This window comes from Carettochelys insculpta, chromosome 6 (genome assembly GCF_033958435.1).
Source record: "Carettochelys insculpta isolate YL-2023 chromosome 6, ASM3395843v1, whole genome shotgun sequence".
NCBI classification, from domain to species: Eukaryota; Metazoa; Chordata; order Testudines; family Carettochelyidae; genus Carettochelys; species Carettochelys insculpta.
Window position 1 is genome coordinate 116,263,747 of NC_134142.1, and position 21,592 is coordinate 116,285,338.

Genomic DNA, 21,592 nt, shown 5'->3' on the forward strand with positions numbered 1-21,592 from the left:
AGTGCAAAAAGAACAGGTTAAGGACAACTAAGAAAAGCTGGACATTCAAAAATCCATGGGGCCAGATTTAATGCTTCCAAGGATGTGGAGGGAACTGGCAGATGTCATTGCAGAGGCTTTGGCCATTGTCTTTGAAAACACATTGAGATTGGCAGAGGTCCTAGATGACTGCCTTGTTCCCAAATATGGTGTCCATCTTTAAAGAAGTATAGAACGACAACCCAGGGAACTACAGACCACTCAGCCCTATCTCAGTCCCTGCAAAAATCATGGCAGGGATCAAGGAATCCCTTTTGAAGCATCTGGAAGAGAGGAAAGTGATCACTATCAACCAACATGGATTCATCAAGGGTAAGTCATGCCTGACTAATCTGATTGCCTTCTATGATGAGGTAACTGGCTCTGTGGACATGGAAAAGTCAGTGGATGTGATATATCTTGATTTTAGCAAACCTTTTGATACAACGTCTCACATAAAATTCTTGCCAGCAAGTTAAGGGAGTATGGATTAGATAACTGAACTGTAAGATGGATAGAAAGCTGGCTAGATCATCGGGTGGTAATTAATGGCTTGAAGTCTGGTTGATGGTTGGTTTAAAGCAGAGTGCCCAAAGGACTGGTTCTTTGACTGGTTTTGTTCAACATCTTTATTAATGACCTCGATGAGGGGATGGATTGCACCTTCAGTAAGTTTGCAGATGACACTAAGCTAGAGAGAGGTAGATATGTTGGAGGTTCAGAATAGGGCCCATATTGACCTTGACAAATTGAAGGATTGGGCCAAACACCCGATGAGGTTCAACATGGACAAGTGCTGAGTCCTGCATTTGGGAGAGAAGAATCCCACACACTGCTACAGGCTAGGGACCAACTGGCTAAGCTGTAGTTCTGCAGAAAAGGACCTGGGAATTACATTGGATGAGAAGCTCAGTGGTTTGAGCATTAGTCTTCTAACCGCAGTGTTGTGAGTTCAGTCCTTGAGGGGGGCCATTTAGGATTCTGGGGCAAATAGAATTAAAAAAAAGGGGGTGTGTGGGCTGGTGCTTGGTCCTGCCATGAGGGCAGGGGACTGGACCTGATGTCCTGAGCTCCCTTCCAGCTCTATAAGATGTGTACCTCCATATATTACTATTATAGGTTGGATAGGAATCAACAGCATGCCCTGATAGGCAAGAAGGCTTATGGCATACTGGAGTGCATTAGGAGGAACATTTCCAGCAGATTTAGAGAAGTGATTATTCCCCTTTATTAGGCATCCTGAGAGTAAGAAAAGCTAAAATGGCTGGAGCATCTGCTGGGAGATATTTAATTTGCTTGGTCCACAGGGAGAAATGTTTCCACTTGGCTAGGTAGCATTTTCTGGTGGAGTCTTTTCTGTAATTATTGAGAATGGTTCGCATAACTTCCTAAGAGGAATATTCTAGGTTTGTTGCCTTCGAAATACGATGCTGTGAAATGAAGTCAACCCAGATTTGGATATTTCACTGCCATTATCTTTAGTCAAAAAATCTGAGAGGGACCAAATACTGACAGCTGAATAGAAAACATTTCCAGTAGACTTGGAAACTAAAATTGTCCAGGCCACTTGGGGATGATGAGGATGACTTAGGCCTTGTCCAGTAGGATCCACAGAACCTGAGATAATAGCACCATGGGAGAAAGACACACAGCTGAAAATCACAGCAGTAGCAGAATATTGCCTCTGGAGTGCCTTCCTGGAGCTCCCCTGGAGTAATGTGTTTCATTTTTATCTGCCTTAGAAGAAACAGGTCTCAAGTGGGGTTTCCTCAGTTACTGAAGATGCACTTTACTAGCAAATTATGTAGCTCTCATTTGCAATTGACGGTGATATGCCTGCTGAGACGGTTTACTAGAGAATTCCAGATTCCTGAACAGTACACAGCTGACAGTGATATGGTTTTTGATAAACCAGTTCCACGAAGTGACTACTTCTATACACAGAAAAATAGATCTTGCTCCTCCCTGGTTGTTTATACATATGATGATTTTTATGTTGTGTGACACTATCAATAAATGGTGAGACTGGATGAATGTTAGAAAGGCTTTAAAAACTCAAACTGCCTAGAGTTCCAAGAGATTTATATCCATTCTGACTTCTTGGGGCATACCACGCAACTGTGCACATGGGCTCCCCATCCTCGTAGAGCCATCCGTAATTATTGTCTTGTTAGGTGTAAGGGATAGGAACATTCACACAGACTTGTCCAATATCTCTCCATCAAGTTAACTAGGCATTCTCTTTAACCTTCACATTGTACTTGCTTATGGGTATGTGGGTGTGGGTGTGCACGGGTGCACAAGTACTCACAGATGCTCGCTTTTCAAAGCTAAGCTCACAGGCATTGTAGGCGTAGTCTGACAAAGAACATGACGCTATACAACCCAAGGAAAAAAAGGGGAAACATTCTGAACCAATGTTCAAGAGTTGTGTATGGCCCAATCTATCAAGCTGTGTTCAAGGGGTGATATAAGCCTCGCCCTGACTGAGTTTAGCGTTCCTAGAATTCTAGTCTACTTTTGTGTCAGGATAAATTTTTCCATGTTTACACTGATGCCTAAGGATGACAGTTGAAGCAATGATAAATGTGATGCAAGGGCTTCTAGGTAGACCCCTCCTTCAACAAGCCAACCATTCTAATATGGGACAATGGCAAAACCACTGTGTCTGAACTCAAGTTCGCTGTAAATTGCACAGCTGGGCAACTACCCAGCAGGTTGTCAAGTACCGTGCACCTTCCCCAACTACTGTGCTGCTTCTGCCCTATGTTTTAGAGCTCCCAGGAGCCTCCTACTTGTCAGGATGTCCTTTTTACTCCCGCATCTCAGTATCATCTCTATGGATTCAGAGTTGGTGCAGGGGGGAGGAGAGGAAGAATAACAGGGCTCAGGAGTGTGCCTGGGCAAGCAGGTTGGCTGCTGCTGCTGTGTCTACACAAGCAGCCTCCAGACAGCTGAGACCCAACCTTCTTAAAAGGTAAGTGTACTTTAGGGGCAGTATGTCTTGCACACTCATCTGCCAGCACACATCTGTATTACTTTTGTTAATTGTTCTTGATACTTCTTTCAAAGTGTGTTATTTTAGTTCTCTCTTACACTGAAAATTGACTGAGCTCTAAAATGCCTAATCTGTCCTAGCTGAAATAATTATCCCTACAGTAACACTTAAAAATATTAACTATATCTAGATTTTTTTGTTTCTCCTGGTGGTGTACATTTGCATATTACCTCGATATGGTGTACGTAACAATTAATACTGCACATGAATGGCAAAAATTAGAGGAAACACTGGACTGAACTGTGTCACTAACTTTAACACACCTATAAAAACTCTGGGTGCAGCTGCTAGGACACTGTATTGAAAGCAGCCCAAAAGAGATCCGTACCCTCCCTTCTTATTGGGAGCTAGGACAATTTTCAAATAGCAAACATTTCTTGGATGCTAAAGAGACACCTTCTCTATCCTCCCTGCTGGAGAAAGGATTCTACTCATTGGAGGATGATCTCCTCGTGAGAATGGTCTCTGAAGAGGTATACAGGAGATTTCTGGACATGGTATGAGAGAAATCTGATGTTATAGCTTGAATGGATGATATTCAGCACCCACTTGGTCTGTGATTACACTCCTGCTGTGAGATGACCAACCATATGCAAGGACTGGGCGAAAATGGCAACCCTAGTGGTTCACAACTCTCAGTCATCCCATCAAAAATATCTAAGGGGACCACTGGGGAGGTTGGGTTGATGTTAGTGAAGTGGAAGATCCAGGGTATTGTGGCTTTTGCCTGCTCTGTCATGATGTATGGGAGAATGGGGAAGGGTGTCTCCCAGGCCAGATCTGATTGGGTCCAAATAACCTCCTCCATCAGCTGCGAGGGATGTAAAGACAGCTATTGCACCTGGAGGAAATGTGTGGTTCTCTAAGCAATAGAAATAGTACTGGAGATCACTGCTGACCAAGAAAGAGAGGACAGAAGAGACAGTTTTGAAGCTTTATGCTCTGGCCTAGGGGTCACCAATGAAAACAGCAAGAAGAGCCATTTTTTTCCAATTTGGAAAAAAAACTGAATATACTCATCCCTCATTTAATGAGCACTTTACTTATGAATACTTGCTAATATGAGGAACATACATAACTACCTTTATTCACTATATGAGTCAACTTCCCCCGCTTATATGATCGGTGTCCCTGGCTGGTGGGTGGGGAGAAGTGCAGCCCTGTGGCTGGCTCAGCTCCAGCTGTGGGGTCCTTGGATGAGGGGCAGGGAGACTCACAGTGAGAGCCTTCTCCCCGCCATCCCTCAGACATGCAGCTGTCTGACAGCCCTAGGGCTGGGGGAAGAGAGGAGAAGGCTCTTAGCCTGCTTCCCTCTCCTGCAATGGCAGGAATGTGAAACTGACCAGCCATGAGGTGATCAATTTCCCGGCCCCACAAGCCATGGGGAGACTGGAACCAGCCTGCCCCTGGTTCCGAGCTCCTGCCACTCTGGGAGCCAAGAAAATGACCAGCCCTGGTGGTTCCTGGCTCTACACCCCTTGCAGGAAAATTCGAGTTATGCAGGAGTTGCAGGAACAACCCCTGGATAACTCCAGGATTTACTGTATTAGACCCGCTGCTCACCCTGCAGACCTCACCCTCGGCTGGGTTTTAACTGCCCCCGCCGTGGTCCCAAACTGCCTCTAGCCTTAAACCCACCCAGCAGCTCCAACCTCCTCCAGCCTTAGAAACCCACCCCCCAGCAGCCCCAAACTGCCCCCAGCTTTACACCTGCCCCAGTAGCCCAAAACCACCCCCAGCATTAGACACTCCCTGCAGCCTCAAACCTCCCCCGGTCTTAGATGCCCTCCCCACCCCCCCAGCATCCCTCAACAGCCCCAGACTTAGACACTCCTCCTCCTCCCGCAGCCTCTTCACTGTGGCTGCTAGGCTGGGTGGCTCCCCCAGCCCTCCTCCCAGCAATTAACTCCAGTGTTAAGGTTTCAGTACCTAGGCATAAGGTAATTGCTATCCCTCGTGATAGAGATAGCTGCCATCTCCAGCAGTTATCGCTATTGATAGATATCTTCCTGAGGCAGCACTATTAAGAACTGCAAATGGCTTCTTTAACAGCCACATACAGCTGAGAACTGCCCAGCTGGCAACCCTTAACAAATCTAATGGGACCCATGTTTGGGTCCCGACCCATAAGTTGGAAATCCCTGCTCTACATACACACACTACATCCTATTTCTGGTGCCAAACTATTCAAATACATCAGAAAAGTACCTAAACTCAACAGGTTTAATGTCAAGTTACGAGCCCTTGGAATGAATTAGAGGCTTTTACATGTACTTTAAGGGGAATTTAGTGTCTCTCTTATGAGTTTTCGCCTACGAGCAGAAATCTGGGAACGAACTGTGCTCGTACAGCGAGAGATGAGTGTAATTTAAGAGCTGCAATGCATGTACTCTGCCATGAAGCCTCTACAAGCTCCATGCCAGTCCCAAGCCTGGATGAAGGAGGAGGGTTGGTCAGATGAGTGTCGATGTGCTGATTGTCAAACAACATTAATGAAATCTAATGCCAGTACAACTAAATGATAAAAGATGCTAGCTCAGACGTCACCCAGATAAACAAGGTCTGCCATACCAATCGAGTGATCAGGGCTGGATTGATAAATTGGCTACCAAAAGAAAATTACAACTAACAAGTGCTATCCATTGGAACATGGAACGTCCGAACACTGTGGGCACCTGGAAAAATTAGAGGTGCTTCGGAAGGAGATGGAGAGATACCAATGCGCTATACTTGGACTGGCACCGTTGGACAGCATCAGGAGAGATATGCGGTTGGAAAGTCATTTGGTTAGGAAACGAAATGAAGCATGAAGTGGGAGTCAGATTCCTTCTTAGCAAAACAGCTACAAGAGCATTAATAGGATACAAACCGGTGAGTGCAAGAATGATGGTAGCCAGATTCAAAGCAAAACTGTTCAACATCTCAGTCATCCAGGTGTATGCACCCACGTCGGACAGTATGGATGAAGAGACTGGGCTATTTTATAAAGACTTGACAAAGACGGTAGAGGAGATACCGAAGAAAGATGTGTTGATCATCAGAGGAGATTGGAATATGAAGGTTAGAACAGATAAGTAAGGCTGGGAGAGAGTCATGGGAAGGTTTAGATATGGAGAAAGAAACAAACAAGGTGAGAAACTACTAGAGTTTGCTACAGAGCATGAGCTGGTGATCTGCAACATGAGATTCCAACAAAAGGACTGTAAGAAGTGGACATGGCAATCGAATGACAAGAAGCCCAAGAACATGATAGATATGATTTTGATAAGAAGATGGTTAACATCTTCAGCAGTGCTGAACTTTCCAAGGAGCAGATATAGACTCAGACCGCAGTCTAGTGATCACAAACATCAAGATAAAACTCAAATGAAAATGTAAGACACTTTAAGAAAAGAAGAGACGTGGCAAGGCTAGGTGAGGAAGAAACAGGGAATGCATACAGAGCAGTGCTCGAAGAGAAGATTAAGAATATCTCCACAGAGAAAGATCTAGATAAGCAAGTTGCAGGGATAGCCACTGCTATAGAAGAGACAATTGAGCAGACTGTTCCAGAAGAAGAGAAGATCCATAAGAAGCGGATTACCCAGGAGACACTGAAGTTGGCTCAAGAGAAGAGCACACTGAAGATCAGAAGAGATGTTTCTGAGATGGCAAAACAGCAATATAGGGTGAAATGCAATGAGGTAAGGAAAGCAGCCAGAAAGGATAAAGAGAAATGGTTAAAGGAACAATATGAAGATATAGAGAGGTATTACAGCAAATGTAAGACCAGGGAGCTGTATAAAACAATTAGGAATATTAACAGGCAATGGCAACAGAAGCAGATGGCGATCAAAGGTGAGAATGAAGAAGTGCTCATGAACAGGGAGAAGACTGTGCAGCTATGGACAAGATATTCCACCGATCTATACAAAGCACAGCTGGGCCCGAGTGTCTTAGAGAGACTGATTGAAGCACGGAAAGAGATATCTCCATCGAGAGCGTTATTTTGAAGGAGAAAATAGAAAAAGCAATGAAACGACTAAAGAACAACATGAGCTCTGGAAATGATAAGATCACAGGAGAAAAGATCCAATATGGTAGAGAAAGCATGATTCAGGAAATACACCAAACTATGTAATATAGCATGGAAAGAAAGGAAGGCACCTACGGAAGGGATAAGATCCGTGCTAGCGACAATACACAAGAAAGGAAGTACACTGGAGTGCAAGAACTACAGAACGATTGCCCTAACAAGTCATCTAGGCAAGATGCTGATGAGGATACTGACTGAGAGACTAAGATCGCAGATAGAAGAACATATAGCAGACGAGCAAGCAGGATTCAGAACAGACAGAAATACCATACAGCAGGTATTGGCACTAAGACTGATAGCGGAGAAAGTTCAATGAAAGAACAAGAACGTATATGCTTGCTTCGTCGATTTTCAAAAGGCATTTGACAGGATACATCAGAAAGTGACTTGGGTGGTGATGGAGTCATACGGAGTCGATAGCAGACTGATACGGTTGATGACGGATACCAATGATAATGCGGAGGCAGCGGTGAGAACATGCAGGGAGTTGGGAACTTGGTTTAAACCAAGTAGAGACATGAGACAAGGAGATGCAATATCGCCAAGTATTTTCATCACACATCTGGAGAGAGCAAAGGACAAGATCAAGGAAGAGGTAGAAGGGATATCTGTGCATGGGAAAAGAATTAACAACTTGAAGTACGCAGATGATACACTTATCATTGAGGAAGATGAGAAGAAGCTAGCAAGAATGGTGTAGGTGCTAAACGAAGAAGGGAAGTGGTATGGACTGATTTTGAACACTGACAGAACAAAAACAATGGTTTTTGGAGATAAGAAAAATAGGAAAGAAGATCAGCGTAGATGGTATTGAACTAGAAAATGTACAGAAGTTCACATATCTGGGGAGCAACATAATGTATGATTTCGACTGTAAAAAGGGAAATAGCGACTAGAATAGTGAAAGCAAGAGCGAGTTTGAAGGTGATGGATAAGATCTGGAAAAGCAAAGCAATTAGCTTAGGAATGAAGCTGAACACCTTGAAAGCGTGTGTATTCAGCAGCATGTTGTATGGATGCGAGACGTGCGATAACAAAAGATTTGAAAAGAAGAATATGGGCTTTTGAAAGGAGTTGTTATAAAAAGTTTCTGAGACTAGGATGGATGCAGAAGGTCACCAATAAGGGATTATATAGAAAGATACAGCCAAAAGAGAACCTGCTGCAGAAGGTTATAAAACGGAAGCTACAACTATTTGGGCATATTTACAGAATGAACGACAAACGAAAAATTAAGACCCTGGTATTCGGCATAATGGACAGCCCGAATAGGAGAGACAGACCCCACACAGAATGGATAGACGATATAGTAGATTGGTGAGGAGCTAGTCTACAGAAACTAAGCCACTCCACACTGGACTGGGAAAGATAGAAGGAAATAGGAAGAGAGGCATCAGACACCAACAGGTTATTGATGATGATGATACAATACATGTGAATACAAGATGGTCCTTTATAAATAATGATAAAACATACTTTTTGCAAACCTATTTTACAAAACAGCACACACATAATGATTTGTAATGTGATATATGTTTAACTTTTTTCATATTCTATTTCCTCACCCATTACATTGGTGTTCGTACCACTGTCTTCCTGACTTTCACTCCCAAGCCTTCTCTCTCTGGAGGACATTATGGGAAGTTATTCAGTGTTTTAAAAATCAAATACCATTTGCTATTTAGATATGAGTTGTTCCTTTTTTGACTTTTAGATGTTCAACATTTACTGAAAATAATCAGGAAAGGTTTTCTTAACTTTGCAATTACAGCATCGGGAGCCACAAGGTCGTCCTTAAAGAGCCACAGGTTGTAGACTCCTGCTCTGGCCCATAATCTAATTTCTGTATCAGGAGGCAGTGGGGTTCTCTAAGGAGAAAAATCTAACTAAGCTAATAAAACTATAAGCACTATTACTAAAAACAGAATTTTAAAATATTTATAGGTTTAAATTCCTTGAAAACAGGAGACACTCCAGACACTGGGGCTGTGGCCACACCACCCCTCCCTTTCAGAAGGGGCATTCAAATATGGCCAATCAGAAATGCAGATTTAAATATTTCACGCTCCATCTGCATACTTGCGCGGCATCTGGATTTCAGAAGATCTGATTTTGAATGCCAAAACAGCCATGTAGACAGAGTTCATTCGAAAGGAAAGCCCATTTTCGAAGGCATCCTTATTCTTAATTTGCATTTCCAATCAGCCGTATTTGCATGCCCCTTCCAAAAGGGAAGAACAGTGTAGCCACAGCCTGGGAAGTTCTGACACAGGCCATATGACAGTAAGAAGGAACTGGAAAGGCAGTAGGTCTACTCTGCCCCTTATACTCTTGGTACAGAGCATGAGGAAAGCAGAGATGCATGTGCAAACCAATGGACACATCTTGCAAGAGTTTTCTGGTCATAGGCACACGGAGAACATTCGTACCAACACTGGAGTACACATATGGAACAGCACTCAAAGCAGAAGCAGAGACCTTTCAGTTTTCCATTTAATACTTATGCAAAATCCCATGAATGTTAAATATCAGACATGCAGCTCTCATAGTAAGTGTAACTTTAAACAAACTTTAGCCTTAAGGTTCACAAAACAGAAGTAATGGAGATAACCTCTTTCATTACCTTACTTTGTTAGTTACATAAATACTCACCTCCCAAAGGTGTCCAACAATAGGTGCATCTGCCCAAGAATGCTCCGCATTCAGGCCCATTTTGCCGTTCTTGAACACTACAAGAGTGAATGATTTATCAAACCACCTAAAAAAAAAGTGGGGGGGAGATGTTTTTGCATATTTGAAAAAAGTTTTCAAAGTGATATTTGGTTGAACCTCTCTCATTCAGACATACCAGCACACACAATTCCAGAAGAATAGAATAGAAAACATTTAAACAAATGCTAAAGAAGTTATCAGCCTATAAATTCACTGGTCCAGATGCAATAGGAGGCAAAAAATTGATGCAATTCCACCAAAGTGAATAGAGTTAAACAAATTGATGCCCTCTGTGAATTTTGCAAATCAAGTGTATCTGCTAAGGCTAGGTTATGATTTTACAACTGTGTATTAGGATTTGCATTTAAATCAATATCACAATAAGTAAAAATAAAGCCACAAGCATTTCACTTCAGTTTGAAAAATCCAGATTGAAATCATACAGATTTTCAAGTAGACAAGTGCATTTATTTTGTAACTAAAAGGAAATCTGGAATATTTAAGTATTCTTGGCAGCTGTACACCAACACTAATTTGAATGTTGCTTGTGTAGTGGTTACTCATGAACTTCAGGATGGCTAAGATACTATAACTGATTATGAAAGATTAAATGCAAGACAAGTACATATAATGTTTAAATAACATGGGTAAAAAGTGACCGATTTAAGTAACATATTGAACAAAAACATCACTCTGGTAAAATAATAAAATGATGACTTGATTGCCAGGTGAGCAAAAAGCCACAAGAATACATAATGCAATTTATAGGCTACAGGTAAACACCACCCTAAGTTACACAGGAATCAGAATCCTCTTCAGTAAAGTAACATGACTAAGTGGCATCTGCTCACGGGTGTACCTGTCATAACAGCGACCATGCAGCAGAGACTTTGCATATTCATCCAATGAAGTCACTGGATCCTCTTCTCTGTATCCCTGCTCAGTTTCATCCAAAGTCACAAAGAAAGCTGCTTTTTCTACAGCATCCAAGGACTGCTTGTTCTTTCCGTGCCCAAAATATGCCTGACGAGCTTTAGCCCAGGGTACTCTGCAGCAAAAATTTAAGTTTATGGTGATGTAATGTAAATTTGTCTTATTTTTTTTCAAACCTAGAAGGCAATCTTAAAGAGATTTTTCAGCTTTTACCTTGTGCCTAATGAATTTATAGTAGCAGCGACAGGTGAGGATATTGCTACAGATAGTCTTGACTCAGAGTCGTGGGGTAAAAAAATCACAAGAGGGCAACTGAAGTAATAGTGCACAGGCAGGAAATTTGTTTTTTGCATGAACTAAACATGTCTCTGGTACACAAAATGCATACATAATATACACTGCACCTATACAGCCCAACAAAGCACTTTTTGATGTATCTCTGTGGAAAGTCACACGCACTAGAAATTAGATAGAAAAGGTCACAAGCACTCAAATACTAAGACAAAGGAGAGCAGTGTAATAATCTGAACAGATCCACATTCAACTTAAAACAGTTATGCTAATACAAAGATTAAGTGAGATTTTAACTAACAAAGTTCTAAATATCTCATGCCTGAGTGCAAGAACTGTAACCCACTCCTCTTATATGCATGTGGCTGCATTTTTGGAGTCAAATAAGTAAAACTCCTTGTACCTATATCTGTGAGAGTATAATTCAGATAGCAAAAATGAATTTATTATATTCTAACATAAGACTGCACACTCCAAAAGAAAGTTTTTTATGTACTGTGCTATTGAATTGTATATTTTTTTCCATCATGATGTTCATTTGAAACCAAAAACTTAAAGGAAGGGAACAGACTAAACAAGGAACGATTCATCTTTCATGCATTTGTTTTCCAAACCTTTCAGAAATATGAGGGCAAATTCTTCACTGATGTAAAACTATTGAATTCAGCGAAGTTGTAACGGGTGAATTCAGTCCAGCCAATCAAATTCTACTTTCTCAATTAAAGAGGCAAAAATTTGTTCTGAGTAACTCGATCAAAGTCGATGGGAGATATTTTGGATTTCCACCAGTGTAAAATAGCAGAATCTGATATTATCTTGCTGTTAAAATATGAATTTTAGTAAATATGCTAATGTCCCATCAAACAGATTAATACAAATGTTCATAAGTCATCAAATATTTGTCAAACAAACAATTATTGATTAATTTTTGTTTCATAATTAAAGTAAATTTCTCAACCTACAAATAGGCAGAAGGAGTGCATTAAGGTGACTGGTCACTGCCATGTTACTTTAAGTCAAATCAGAAAGGGTTCAACAATTGTTTTACATTACCATGATATACAGCAACACAGAATATGGAATAATTAACTAACCACAGACAGTGAAGTTCACAAGTTTGCACTGGGCCCAAGTCCTTTAAAAAACAAAACACCACTATCTTCAAATACCAGAAGAGTAACTATTTAAAAAAATTCACACCTATCTCCTGCAGTGAGAGCTGCTAGCTTCTCTTCTCCAGGATGAGGTTCTGAACTGTCATCTAGAATTCTTTGCATCTGCTGTTCAATTTCCCGAGGTTTCAGTAATCTACCATCATGATATAGAAAGACTTTGAAATAACGGCCCTTATGATACACAACAATGTGTTTGCTGTCCTTCATGTGCTGGATTGTGTCTAAAAATAAGAATCAAAGATTTAAAAGCAACCTTAGAGCACGTGATGTTAGGAAGGAAACAATCTGATCCCAAATGTTTAACTCTAAAGGACATATGTGCACCATAAAATACCACTATATCTATGCTGACTGATTTACAAAATGTTAAATGAAATCTGAGATTTGTAACACTGATAACTCACTAATTATCTGAAATTTAGCAAGAAAATGCCACTATACAAAATAGCCAAGCAAAATGTTAAATTTTATAATAATTTATCGTATGTATAGCAAACACTTTCTAACTTGGATATTAAGGTTAAAAAATTAAGGGAAGAGCTATACTATGGGAGGAGATTGACCTAAGGTACACCACATCAGCTCCGTGAATAGTGTAACTGAAGTTGATGTACTTAGATCTACTAAACTGGATTGATCGCTGTCCGGTCAATTCACCCATAGTGAAGATACCCTAAGAAAATGACTGAAGTTCCAGTTCTGCAATGTGGCCAGAAAGTCAGTGCAGATGTAAAGTTGGGTGTAAAAACATAAGGGTGGGTGTAAAAGTGGCTGCAATTACTTGGTGCCAGATAAATTAAAGCTGCCTCAGGTTTGCCCTAATTTTGCCTGTGGCCCAAATTCATATCTGGTCTAGAAGGCTGGAAATACCTGTAGTACAGCAATCCTTCATTCACATCCCTCAGATGGGGGCTATGTAAGGAATGTTCTCACACTCAGGGATTCAATGTTACATTTTCAGATTCTTAACACACAATTCTCTAGTTTTACGGCCTCACTGTCTGTGGGGAAATGATCTATCATTCGCTCAGATTACATTTACTGAGGATCAGGACCCTAATTTTCCAGAGTCCACTTAGGTGTCTAAATAAAGATTTAAGTACCTAACAATGAATGAAAAAATTGGGATATTACATAAATAACTTTCCATAAACATTTTTTCTATTACTAGTAAAAGAAAGTTATTTCTATGCCTCTGTAAACGTATGAAGAAAATTGCATTGATCTCACTGGTCTTTTCAGCCTCAAAGGTCTAACACGAACAGTTCACTGTCATCATATTACTGTTTCGTCGTAAGATAAAAGTTTAAAATAACTGTTTAATAGATCCTGTACCGAGGTAAATTGAATACATAGCTTTAAAACAGAAAACATCTTATATTTTAAGGCTATTACAGAAATAATTTAAGATACCATCCTAGTCATTACTGAAAATAGACATTAATCTCTTCAAAATACAGAAAAAAATATTTCAGTAAATGTGCAAAATGAGAACAAAGTGAACACATACATGCATTATTCACAGAAAATGTAAGTAAATTATTTTTCAAAAGAAAAACAAACATACTGAAACTGAAAAGAGCAAATGGCATGAAACAATGATTAAGGGCAAGTGAGTAGTTTTATGAAGAGGACAGAATCTTTTCATATAAAATACTTCAGCTTTGCTGCCAGAAGCAGAGGAAACATTAGGGTGCAACTGTAGCGGTTTTCAAATGCACAGAATTTACTTTAACTATATTTGTTACAGATGTAATATGATATAAAATTGCCAGACTTCTGCAAGCACAGAAAGTATATGAACTACTTACACAAAGAGTTCCTGCACTCGTAGTATTGAGGCCTATTTCTCTCAAATATTCCAAGCAATTATAGTGCATACATTGAACTTGCCTAAAAGAGCTTATTCCTCCAAGTCTCTCTTTGCCCAGGCCACTGTTCAGGCCAGTGAGAGGGACATAAAGGGCTTGAGGGAGCAGTACCAGGGTCTTGGATTCTTCCTTGGTCATTTTGGGGTGATATGTCCCCCAGAAGCAAACAAAAAGGGCAGTTTCTGTAGTCCCTAGACTTTTTAAAGGCTTCTTTCTCCTTTCTCTTCCTGCTATGCCTTAGTATGAGACATCCTGGCTCCAAGTGAGAAAAACTATTGGTGTGAAATAATTCCATTGGTTCAGAGAATATTCAACTGAACCTTCACTGTGCTGTCTGAGGATAGCTGATGACTTATATACTCACAACAGCTCGCTCCATAGAGGAGAATCAGCCTGTTTTTGTTAAAACTTTTACTTCAAACAAAAAGCTCTTAATGTTGGGGGTTTTTTTTTGTTGTTTTTTGTTTTAATTCTGCCAAGAAATTGTTTTATTCTGCAGCTGCTAGGAATAAGCGAGATTTCAAAGTTGGCAGGGTCCTTTCGAAGACGAGCCGCACGAGAGTGAAAAGCGGCAATTTTGAAGAGCCATGGCTGACGACATGCTAATGAGGTGATGAATATACATTTCAGCACCTCATTAGTAATCTTCGATTTGGCCATTTGCATAGCCATTTCAAAGTTTTGTGCCAGTGTAGACACGGCCTATGCGAGGAATTACTGTACACATATCTGCTGTGTTATCTTTGGCCCTACCAACTTAGTGGTCCATTTTAATTAATTTTCATGGACACAGGCTTTTAAAAAATCACAATTTTCATTATTTCAGCCATTTCAATCTGAAATTTCACAATGTTGTAATTGCAGGGCTCTTGATTTGAAAACGAGTTGGGGGCTTACAAGCTGTTGATAGCTGGAGCTGCAGTATGGCCATCTTACTTCCATGCTACTAAAAGCAGCAATGCTTTGTTCAGAGCCCAGCACCTCTGGCCGGGAGCTCTGGCTAGGAGCCCAGCTTTGAAGGTGGAAACTGCCTGTCAGCAGCAGCAAAGATGTAAGCACAGCCTGGTATGGTATTGCCACCCTTACATCTCGTGCTGCTGCCTGCAGAGCTGGGCCCACAGTTAGCAGCTGCCACTCTGACCACTCAGCCTTTACTTTACCACTGCTGCCTTAAAGAGGACATGGTATGGTATTTTCACCCCCTACTTCTGCTGCTGGAGGGGGCACTGCATTCAGAGCTGGGTGCCAGGCCAACAGCCAATGCTTTCTGACTACCCAGATTGTAAGGCAGTGCAGAAGACCCCCTCCCCCACCTGACACACACACAAAATCTTGTGACCCCTTGCAACTCTTGGGTGTGGACCCCCAATTTGACAGATGCTGGTTTCCCTAACAAAAGCTATATAATATGAGGTAAAAGCACACCCAAGACCGTGATTTCATGGTCCATGATGCGTTTTCATGGTCATAAATTTCATAGGGCCCTAACTATGTCCTATTTATACTGCTCTACGCTTATTGACTTGTGTCTGAAGACCTCCCACAAACTTTTAACCAGTATTTAAACCTCGCAGCTTCAGTAAGGGGATTGAATACAGTTTTTCCTACAGGTAAAGTAAGTACAGAAAAGTAAAGGGAACTGCCTAAGGGCAGAAACAGAAACAGAATGCACGAGCAGACTTCTCCGACCATTCTAACCAGTAGACACTACCTTTATTATATTGACAAGCCTTTACAACACTGTGAAAGTAGTTCATAACATTGAAAAACTGAGCCCTTAATTATTATTAAAAAAAGCAATATAATTATTTTGAGGTGGGTATGGAGAAGTCACTGTTTGGGGGTGATGATGCGGAATCATTACTATAGGCGATGTCAGCTATGACATCTCCTACTAGGCACAAAGAAGGTTAAGATGCAAGTAGGAGCCAAAAACAATGACAGGACTAAAACTGTACCTGTCTCTATGCCTGGTATACGACTAGAGTTGAACATACGTTCATACTGAGAAGAACACATTGGGATGGTATTGTAAACCATAAGCTGAAAGGAAAAAAGGAAAGTCAAAAACAAAGTAAAAAGATTTCAAATGATTCTGAGATCTCACAGCCAAAGTAACTTTCATGGAGGTAAAAATGCAGATAAAACCAAAAGGACCTGAAGAAACAGAATGGAGAAAAAAGTAAATATGAAATAAAACAAGACAGCAAATAGTTTCCAAGGGCCAGCCTCGAGACAAGGGAAAGGAACAGCCAAAACCATTAATCTGTCAGAATAATGCTGTAATAACTGAAATCAGTCAAAAAGAAGAAAGGTCTCTGAAATGAAGGTGCTAATTTGCAAATCGCTATGATATGGTCATGGTACACATACATATTACCATAGGAGTTTTTCATTCCTTTTTCATGTTTTGCTTTTTGAAAGCAGAGGTCTAGCAACTTATAGATATATGAAGAGGACATCCTTCCACAGACTGTTTGGATTCTCTGATGTTCCTTTTTCTTGGGCTGGCCCTGCTTACCTGTTTCCTCTCCTGGGATACGAGAAGTATTAAACATTCGCTCCCACTGAGCTGAGCAGAGTGGAACAGTGGATCCCATCAGAAGGGTCTATGCCGCAAACGCATGTTACAATTGCGTTTTTATACATACAATTAGCAAATTGAGAGAAAAAACACACATGCTGGTTAGAGAGAAATTGTAGGACAACATGAGGATTCTTAACACGAGATCTTTTTCTTTCTTCCTAGTTGTACCCTGATCTGCCCACATTAGGTTTCACAGTGTTTCCAGTAGTAATTTGTACACCGCTCAGCTATCACCAGCTTCCCTTCAAAAAAAGGTGATCAAATAAAATTGAGGATTTAAGAGATTCAAGAATCTCTTAGTGCCAATCACACACACTAAATATATCACAGAACACGTGGGGGATGCCTCTTCACAGTCTCCGATTCCTCACAGGTACATGGTATATCAGAGAACATATTTTGTGTGTGTATTTATGTCTTCTTAGATTTCAGTCTCCTAAAGCATCCATCTGATCCTATATCCCTAACAGAACTGATTCCTTCTATGAGTAGTGTTTATTCATTAAAATAAACAGAGCCAGAAAAATTGGAGAAGAAATTAATTGTAAACTGAAGGCACCGCAGAAAGGGGAAACCCACTATACAGATAACAGAAAAGCCACTGGCATGGCATTATCTGTGTATTACTCCATAAAAAAAATTAGTCAACGTCCAGAGACTCATTCAATTACTGTTTTTAAAAACAAATGATGGTACCACCAAACTGGTAAGGGACGAAAACGTTTCTAAGTATGAATTTCTTCTGAAGATTTCAACCACCATTTAATAGTGGTTAAAAATTTTCTAGCACTATTGTTTATTTTTGCAGGCTGCACAGAAATGGACTAGTCAGAAGGCCCATATACACATCTCAATTTCCTCAATGTTTGGAGCTATTCAGGTGCTGGAACTGCTCCAATTGCAACATAAACAGCAGAAGTCACTTCGCTGAGATGCTTGCTTTAAAAAAAAAAAAAAAGATTGTCTGGAAATTCATTTCCTCCAGCCGCATCTTATGGTATGCAGTATCCATTTCAATGGAACACACAGAAAGACTTTTTCTAGATCTACACAAGTTTTAAACTACTTTTTGATTTGAAAATGCCCCATGCCTCCTAATTTATTGATCACTAAGGCTATAGTCATACTACTACAAAAGATCGATCCACTGAGGGTTAATCTTCCGGGGTTTCATTTTGCACACACATGTAAAATGACAGTCTCGGGGTCAAAGTCACCCCCTGAACTCCTGGCAAGAGGCAAGGAATAAAGAACAATGAAGAAAGAAACACTTCCATTGACTTTCCACTGTGTAGACAGCTATTTAAATTGACTGCAGTTAAATCAATTTCAGTACACAATTGGTGTAACTAAAATTGCATATCTGCAGTTGACTTCTATATCTCATGTAGACACAGTCATAATGTCTACTGTTCAGAGGGCTGTGAAATTATTTGACTTTACCCAGGAATTTAAAAAAACCTGGTTTCCCGGTGCTTTTATTATTCTCCTCAAGGCTACTCTTTTTAATAACGTTACCATATTTTTATGTTTAGTTTCAGGATTTTAAAAATTTGAAGTTGTTCAAAATTTAGCAAAATACTACTTTTAGAACTGACGTACAGTGGGGAAACACTGCAAATGCAGCTGAACTGATTTCTGCTCACTGAAATTTATGAAACTATTGTCATATTTCAGTTTCCACACCAATATGCCCATTAAATTTATTCTTCCATTTTTCCAGGTTTATTTGCCTAGGTCAGTGGTTCTCAACCAGGAGTCCATGACAATATTCCAGAGAGTCCATAAAAAAACCCACTAAAAATGATCATAGAAAATAAGTTTTAAATAAATCACAGTTACAATCAGACATAATAAGAAAAGCCAAAAATGAGTCTGAAGAACAGCTAGCTAAAAAGTAACAGCAAAATGCTTTTTAAGTACATCAGAAGCAATAAACCTGCTAAATACCCAGCAGGGATGATGGAGATGCTAAGGAAGCACTCAAATCTAAGGCCATTGCAGAGAAACTAAATGAATTCTTTGCTTCTGTCTCCATTGCTGAGAATATTAGGGAGATTCCCAAACCTGAGCCATTCTTTTTAGGTGACATATCTGAGGAATTGTCCAAGATTGAAGTGTCATTAGAGGTGGTTTTGGAACAAACTGACAAACTGACTAGTAACAAGTCAGTTACCTGTAGTTACAAAAAGAGTTCTGAAAGAACTCAAATGTGAAACTGCGTAACTAATCATCTGTGGTTTGTAATTTATCCCTTAAGTCAGCTTCTGTACCTACTGACTGCAAGATAGTTAAGTGATTCCAATATTTTAAAAAGGCGCTAAAGGTGATCCTGGCAATTACAGTCCAGTAAGTCTAAGATTAGTACTGGGCAAATCAGTTGAAAATATAGTAAAGAATAAAATTGTCAGACATGTAGAATGGACAAAAGTAACCAGTGGTGTCCCCCCAGGGTCTGTTCTGGGACCAATCCTATTCAATTTATTTATAAATGATCTGGAAAAGGGGGCAAACAGTGAGAGGGACTAATTTAGCTATGACTACTCAAGAGACAGATCTTGGAGTCATTGTAGATAGTTCTCTAAAAACATCCACTCAATGTGCAGCAGTCAAAAAGATAAACAGAAAGCTAAGAATCATTTAAAAAGTGATCCAAGAATAAGACAGAGAATATCTTATTGGCGCTATATAAATCCTGGTGCACCCACATCTTAAATACTGCATACAGATGTGGTTGTCCCTTCTCAAAAAAGATATATTGGCATTGGAAAAGGTTCAGAAAGGACAACAAAAATGATTAGGGGTTTTGAACAAGTGCCATAAGAGGAAAGATTAAAAGGACTGGGATTTTTCTGCTTAATAAAAAGGAAACAAAGGAGGGATATGATAGAGATATACAAAATCATGACTAGGGTGGAAAAAATGAGTAAGAAAATATTTACTTGTTTCCATAACAAAAGAACTAGGGTGTCACAAAATAAAATTAAACGAGTAGTAGGTTTAAAACTAACAAAAGGAAGTTGTTCTTCACACACAGCATATTAACGCCTGTGGAACTCCTTCCCAGAGGAGGTTATGAAGACCAAGACTTTAACAGGATTCAATAAAGAACCAGAAAAATTCACGGAGGTTAGGTCCATCAGTGGATATTAGCCAGGATAGGTAGGAATGGTGTCCCTAGCTTCTGTTTGTCAGAGGTTCGAAACGGATGTCAGGAGATGGATTACCTTCTTGATTACCTCTTCTGTTCACTCCCTCTGGGGCATCATACATTGGCCTCTGTAGGAGGACAGGATATTGGGCTATGTGGACCTTTGATCTGACCTAGTATGACCGTTCTTATGTTCTTATTTTAAATTAACTATCTTCCAACAATGTTGTTAATTGCTATCAAAAAAAAAAATCCTATGTTGTGGTTTCCTTTTTCATTTAATCAAGTGTTCACAGTGGCTAGAACTGGCTTTGCTGAGGATCCATGAACAGTTTGGGTGGAGTGATTGGGGGCCCACTCCAGTAAAAAGGTTGGGAACCACTGGCCAAGGTGAAAGACTCAAGGTTGTTCCTACTGGTCCTTTGTGAACATGTGCATGCACACAAACATATGCTGCTCTGTGTATTCTCAAAATAAAAGTAAACAGACTACAAACTATTCCCACACAGCATTACTGCTCTTGAAAAATGTAATTTTCATCATCTCATTTTTGCTCATTAAAATCCTACAGAAGAAGCCTTAAACTTGCCTTTGCAAAACAGAATTGCATCCTCCCACAGGGTAGGTCAAACTTCTGCAACTTCTCTACACTGTCATACAGATTAACATATTTGTGTACCATTCCTTTCAACTAGATAGGATACCCACATGTATAGTGACTATTTTGCTTTCAAGTCGAGTGGAGTCCACAGCAAAAAAAATCAAACTCAAACACTACTGTAACAAAAAGGAAGTTTTCCTTTAGCTGCCATGGTACAGGTCCACATCTTCTTAAACAGAAGTTCACACAAGTGGAGTTTGTTAATTTGTTATAAAGTAAATTTGAACAAAGCAAAAACTAAGTAAGTGGATTTACATACTGGCTTGATCTCTTGTCTGTCCAGTTTTCTCCTGTAGAGTAGGACAGCATGGATAACATTGCCAGCTCTAGCTGCCTGCAGTGAACTGGGAATAACATACAGAAAGTCCTGAAGATAGAAGAAACTGAAGTTAATATACGTACTATAATTACCAAACTCCGTTCAGGAAACTAAATTCATTAATCGTGCGTTAGTCAAAACACAATTTTCCCCATAATTAATTCCAGTGTAATGAAAGAAGAGGCTTTACCTGAAGGGAAAACTTGCTAGATCGCTTGACATACTGTGCCTAACTTCTGACTTTTAACAAGTTTTCTTTAAAAAGTTACAAAATAATGGCAATACCTGCTACTCAAACAGCATCAAATTGACGGCTTGTTCACTTACATCTAACACTAACAGCTTACTTAGGCTAGGTCTATAGCACAAGCACTATAGCGGTACAGCTGCGGCCACACCCCTCTCGGTGCTGTAGCACAGATACTTGCTACTGCATGGTTTCCCAAACTGGGGGGCGTGCCCCCCTGAGGGGGCATGAAGAAATTCCGAGGGGGGGCACGAGGTGACCCAGCCACCCCATCATTCCCCCCACCCGAACAAAGAGCCGGCCTTTGCTTCCAGCTCTCAGGCCCTGCCATTTTATGTGGGTGACCCAGTGCAGATGCTATAAAGAGCAGGCAGCCAGCAAAGACCCACATGGAACTAGCTGCCTTCTGCAAAGGTGAGTGAGTGGGGGGGGAGGAGAAGGGGCTCGGGCGGCCAGCTCGCCAGGCTTGGGGGGCTCAGGCAGACAGCTGGCTT

General features: G+C 40.5%; 1 protein-coding gene across 4 annotated transcripts in view; it reads right to left on the bottom strand.

Annotated features, from left to right (window-relative positions):
- Positions 1-21,592, bottom strand: part of CPT1A (carnitine palmitoyltransferase 1A) — a 90,870-nt gene that overhangs the window by 35,499 nt on the left and 33,779 nt on the right. For 3 of the 4 annotated variants that reach the window (XM_074997933.1, XM_074997932.1, XM_074997930.1), the window contains exons 9-13: positions 20,792-20,899; positions 16,655-16,742; positions 12,288-12,483; positions 10,723-10,911; positions 9,804-9,909 (exon numbers count right to left, since the gene is read on the bottom strand). In XM_074997933.1, the coding sequence (XP_074854034.1) occupies positions 9,804-9,909; positions 10,723-10,911; positions 12,288-12,483; positions 16,655-16,742; positions 20,792-20,899 (687 nt within the window). Of the gene's footprint in view, positions 1-9,803; positions 9,910-10,722; positions 10,912-12,287; positions 12,484-16,091; positions 16,177-16,654; positions 16,743-20,791; positions 20,900-21,592 lie in introns of all 4 variants that reach the window. The other variant, XM_074997931.1, reaches the window with a different exon arrangement.